Raw genomic sequence first — 5,818 nt, 5'->3', positions numbered from 1 at the left:
TTTTGTTGGATTAGCACTGGAGGATGTGATGGGATCATAAAAAGTTGGAGTAAAAAAAAAATTCAACATCAGAATTATGTGTGAAGTTATAATCTTTTGTTGGATTAGCACTGGAGGATGTGATGGGATCATAAAAAGTTGGAGTAAAAAAATTTCAACATCAGAATTATGTGTAAAGTTATCTTTTGTTGGATTAGCACTGGCAGATGTAAGTGGATCATAAAAAGTTGGAGTAAAATAAATTTCAACATCAGAATTTTGTTGCCAATTCTCAAAATTTGGAGCCGACTAGAAGACAACTTTTGAACTCGTGTATATATTGTGTGTGTGATATAGCAATACAAACAAGTTCAGAAGACTTACAAATTGTGCAAAGTAAAGAATCAACAAGTTTTATTCATGATATAATTACGATGTGAATGAGACGTTGATGTTCAAATTGCACTGGCATTAAATGTCGATGCCAAAAACATTGTCAATGCTACATTTTTAATTATTATTTATTTATTCCAACAAAGGCAAAGCCCAGAGCAACCTCTGTTTTTATACATTTTGAATGGTGTATGGGAGGAAGGGGTAACTTTGGTGGGCTGAATAGCCTTTTATCAACTTTAGCAGTTTTTCATGTTCTAATATCAGTCTACATTAGCTAGAAGTTTGAGAAGTCTTTCAGAAATAAGATATATTTTAAGATTTTGTAACATCAGAACAAACTGTATAGAAAATTGAAAGAATGATATATACAAAAGGAAAATAAATAAATAAAAGAATGAGAGAATAAACACTGAAAGAAGTTTAAAGAGCTGGGGTAAAGAAAATTAAAGTAGGTAACTTGAAATTGAGGATAAAATTAGCCAAGCCAACAACTCTGGAGGCCAACATTTACAAGTAAATGTAATGTCTCTACCCATTCACCTTATTCAGTATTCATTAAGATCCTCAGAGTACAGAATATGTATATATATATAGAGAATGGTATTAAAAGTAGGGGAAAGTGATATAAACTACAACTTGTGTACTTCAGAGGAATGGATACTTAAAGTACTTGTGAGAGAGTTGTATTGGAGCTTACGATTATATTTGAACTGATAGTACATAGAACAGTCATTTTGTGCATGAACAGATTTATTCACAATGACAGAAACTTTTCATTTAACTTTTAGACAAATAAGACATTCTTCAACACCGTAAATTTTGATTAAGAAGTTGGCACCCAGGATCACATACAAACGTTGTAGTGGTTCTCAAACGAGACCCGAAATTTGTGTACGTTCGAGTAGTTCACTGTTCTTCTTTATTATCCTGAAAAAGAATAGTGAACTATTTGAAAGAACTTGAGTTTTGGGTCTTATTTGAAAACCACTTCAACACCATATATCCTGTTTCATATGTCTTGTGTATCAAAACACTATTAATAATAATAATAATAATAACTTTTACATATGCAAACGAAGTTTTTGGTTATTTTTACCTTTGACCCTTGTAAAATTAAAAGAAAGTCATAAATCCCAATACTTGAAGGAGCCAATAAAGAATGATATGAATGCACATTTGTCAGTGTTCAGTCCAGGAAGAATTGCAGCATCCCTGATATGAATGCACATTTGTCAGTGTTCAGTCCAGGAGAATTGCAGCATCCCTGATATGAATGCACATTTGTCAGTGTTCAGTCCAGATTGAATTGCAATGTCCCTGGTATGAATGCACATTTGTCGGTGTTCAGTCCAGGTAGAATTGCAATGTCCCTGGTATGAATGCACATTTGTCGGTGTTCAGTCCAGGTAGAATTGCAATGTCCCTGGTATGAATGCACATTTGTCAGTGTTCAGTCCAGATTGAATTGCAACGTCCCTGATATGAATGCACATTTGTCGGTGTTCAGTCCAGGTAGAATTGCAACGTCCCTGATATGAATGCACATTTGTCGGTGTTCAGTCCAGGTAGAATTGCGACGTCCCTGATATGAATGCACATTTGTCGGTGTTCAGTCCAGATTGAATTGAAATGTCCCTGGTATGAATGCACATTTGTCAGTGTTCAGTCCAGATTGAATTGCAATGTCCCTGGTATGAATGCACATTTGTCGGTATTCAGTGCAGGTAGAATTGCGATGTCTTTGGTATAAATTCTGTTCAGTAGAGCACGCAGTACAAAATTATGATTAGTAGTGTTGTTTTATTAATAAATAAGGCTGACCCAACCTTTCTTATCTGTGTGATAGTCAAACTAGAGAGTTATCTTTTTTTTACCTGAAACTCTGACATCTGTACATATATTTAAGTTGTGCAAAGAATCATTATTAAAGTAATTTTGAAAATGAGAAATCTAAAGTTCATGCTCCAATCAGGATAGACTGATTTCAAATCTAAAGTTCATGCTCCAATCAGGATAGACTGATTTCAAATCTAAAGTTCATGCTCCAATCAGGATAGACTGATTTCAAATCTAAAGTTTATGCTCCAATCAGGATAGACTGATTTCAAATCTAAAGTTTATGCTCCAATCAGGATAGACTGATTTCAAATCTAAAGTTTATGCTCCAATCAGGATAGACTGATTTCAAATCTACAGTTTATGCTCCAATCAGGATAGACTGATTTCAAATCTAAAGTTTATGCTCCAATCAGGATAGACTGATTTCAAATCTACAGTTTATGCTCCAATCAGGATAGACTGATTTCAAATCTAAAGTTTATGCTCCAATCAGGATAGACTGATTTCAAATCTAAAGTTTATGCTCCAAACAGGATAGACTGATTTCAAATCTAAAGTTCATGCTCCACTCAGGATAGACTGATTTCAGATCTAAAGTTTATGCTCCAATCAGGATAGACTGATTTTTACATATTCCAGATCTTTATGTTCTTCTTGTCTTTCATGGTGGCTATTATATATTTTTTTCTATTTTTAACAAATTATAGGCTGTCAAAGAATTTATTACGACTGTCAACGACCTGAGACTGATACATAACGCTGGTCCGTTGCCATGGAATACAGCAGTCAAGTTCATGATGGCAAGGAAGTTTGATGTGCATCGATCATTAGCTCTGTACAAAGCACATGAGGTATGTCTAGATTATAGTTTGTACTTCATCAAGTTTTAAGTACTGTGGTCTTTCAAACTTCTTACATGAATGTTACCTTGTTACATGGATGAATGTTACCTTGTTACATGGATGAATGTTACCTTGTTACATGGATGAATGTTACCTTGTTACATGAATGATATTTCCCTTTATTAGTTTCTTACAATAGTTTTAAAAGTATTGCATCAACATCATAATATGAACTAATAGGTATTTTGTTTAGGAAATTTTTATAACTTGTTTCTGTACGTATTTTAGTTGTGGAATAACTTCCATAGGTAGAAATACGTGAAGCGTATATTGTGAAAATAAATATTACTATATATATAATGACTTGAGCTAAAATATTTGTCCAATTTTTATGAAGGAAATTTACATCAATAAAGCCTGATACTTGTTTGGTTATGGAATTTTTTATGCATAGTATCTCAGTTTTAATATTAACATTTTGTATATTAATTTGAGGTAAAGTACTTGCTTTGCTGTATCGTTTATTTTCTAAAAATAGATGATTCGCAACAGAGAAGGCCTTGTTTCTTTTGATCCAACTAGAGACCCTTTAAAAAGTGAATTGGATACAGGAAAGTTCACAGTTTTGGTAAGTAAAGTCTATTTTATGTACATAAGTCTGTTCTGTGGCACTAAAAATGTGTGCTATATTGTGCAGTTTATTGGAAGTTAATTATTAATAATTTTCCAAAACTACCAAAAATAATGTAGAGATTATTTGTGATAGTTGAAAAATTTAAATTGACTTTCATTATATAAAGAAGTTATTGTCTAACAATATTATTAAAGTCTTTTGGTAACATAGCACCAGAAAAAGAAATCATCTTAAGTAAAAACAATCACATGTTTTATAAGTAAACAAATCTTAAATGTAATTTCTGGAACATATGAGTAGCAATAACAGAACTATTGTAGTTTGGCGAGAAAGTCCTCAGAAAATGATGCTATTCAGATGGTCTTTAGAAACAAACTATATAAAAGTGTGGTAAAAGCACAGCTTAGAATTGGTTTCTCAGCCAAGCCATGGGGATGTAGAAGTGTACTTAGGTAACTGGTTCGCTAAAATGAGTTGTCGTATTTTCTTATTGTTTGAAATTTGTTGCCAAGTGTTGATGTTGAGATGAAGGTCTTGATTAGTGGACGTACATGACAGATTAAGTTGCAAACTGTTTCTTGTTTAATGTCATTTCTAAGCTTAAATATTTAACACAAAAAGTAACCACTTCCTGAACATGTATGATATCAAATTCTAAACAATTCGGTAATGTAAACAATTGTTAGGCTGAAACAATTAATAACCTTATTTATGAGTTTGTATTGAAGTCTTACACCAGTCCAAAAGGTAAAAACATTTCATAAGAGATATAAAAAGTTCAATACTCTACAGAGTCCTAATTATTAGGCTGAGAATAACCTAGAATTTCCCAAAACATGTCTTCGAGGAAATTTCCTGAACATGTATTAGAAATATGCTTGCATCCTGGTATTTTAATTAACATTTAAATTTAATAATTGGAAGATATTAAAATTGCAGTCAAGAATGAGTTTGAGATCTTGTAGCAGGAAAATGTTATGACATTACAGCAAAGAATAGAATCAATATGTTGTGATTTAAAAGCAGTAGTTTGACTTCTACTGTCTTATGTGACCCAGTTGTATTATCTTTGACTGTGTATGATATTATTTACAAATTACCTGTTTCTCTCTCCTAGCCTACCAGAGATAACACTGGTGCAGCCATTGTGGTATTTACAGCCAGTAAACATTTCCCTGAAATAACTACACACCAAACAACATTACAGGGCATGGTTTATCAGCTTGATGTTGCTTTAGATAGGTATGTATTCTAGATATTTGTTAAACTCTAATGAATATGTGTATTAAAATGATCAAACAAATCTGTTTCTTTGAAAGATGTGCCCAGCAGGTGAATAAGTTGGATGGTAAAATGAAACATCATCAGTGTGTGGTTTTATTACGTTTAATATATGATTTTACTAAACAACCATGAGACTGGATGTTGAAGACTAGAGGGAGTTTTAGTAAAATCCACTGAATGAGTTTTCTTTATGATGTAGGCAGCTTCCTTTTTACCACTGATTCTATTGCTGCTCCTATCCATATTTGTGTCCAATGATAGTGAACGTTCGGCTGTAACTGATGCATTGCTTATCATTAGATGGACTGTACGTTACAGTGTAAATATATGCATATTGTAACAGATCTGAATGTAAACCCATCTCACCTTAATAATTAAAATATGTGCCTAATGATAACAAAAATATGTGCCTAATGATAACAGAAATACGTGCCTAATGATAACGGAAATACGTGCCTAATGATAACAGAAATACGTGCCTAATGATAACGGAAATACGTGCCTAATGATAACAGAAATACGTGCCTAATGATAACAGAAATATGTGCCTAATGATAACAGAAATATGTGCCTAATGATAACAGAAATATGTGCCTAATGATAACAGAAATATGTGCCTAATGATAACAGAAATATGTGCCTAGTGATAACAGAAATACGTGCCTAGTGATAACAGAAATACGTGCCTGATGATAACAGAAATACGTGCCTGATGATGACAGAAATACGTGCCTGATGATGACAGAAATACGTGCCTGATGATGACAGAAATACGTGCCTGATGATGACAGAAATACGTGCCTGATGATGACAGGAATACGTGCCTGATGATGACAGAATACGT

General features: G+C 33.0%; 1 protein-coding gene across 1 annotated transcript in view; it reads left to right on the top strand.

Moving 5' to 3' along the window:
- LOC106474213 (tyrosine-protein phosphatase non-receptor type 9-like) overlaps positions 1–5,818 on the top strand; it is a 41,754-nt gene that overhangs the window by 9,506 nt on the left and 26,430 nt on the right. Inside the window, exons 4-6 of the mRNA XM_022402564.1 lie at positions 2,922–3,065; positions 3,595–3,684; positions 4,808–4,932. Coding sequence (XP_022258272.1) covers positions 2,922–3,065; positions 3,595–3,684; positions 4,808–4,932 — 359 coding nt within the window. The remainder of the gene's footprint in view (positions 1–2,921; positions 3,066–3,594; positions 3,685–4,807; positions 4,933–5,818) is intronic.

This window comes from Limulus polyphemus, unplaced genomic scaffold, assembly GCF_000517525.1.
Source record: "Limulus polyphemus unplaced genomic scaffold, Limulus_polyphemus-2.1.2 Scaffold6955, whole genome shotgun sequence".
Taxonomy (NCBI): Eukaryota; Metazoa; Arthropoda; class Merostomata; order Xiphosura; family Limulidae; genus Limulus; species Limulus polyphemus.
The sequence above is the reverse complement of the archived record's forward strand: the minus strand, read 5'-3'. Positions and strand labels throughout refer to the sequence as shown.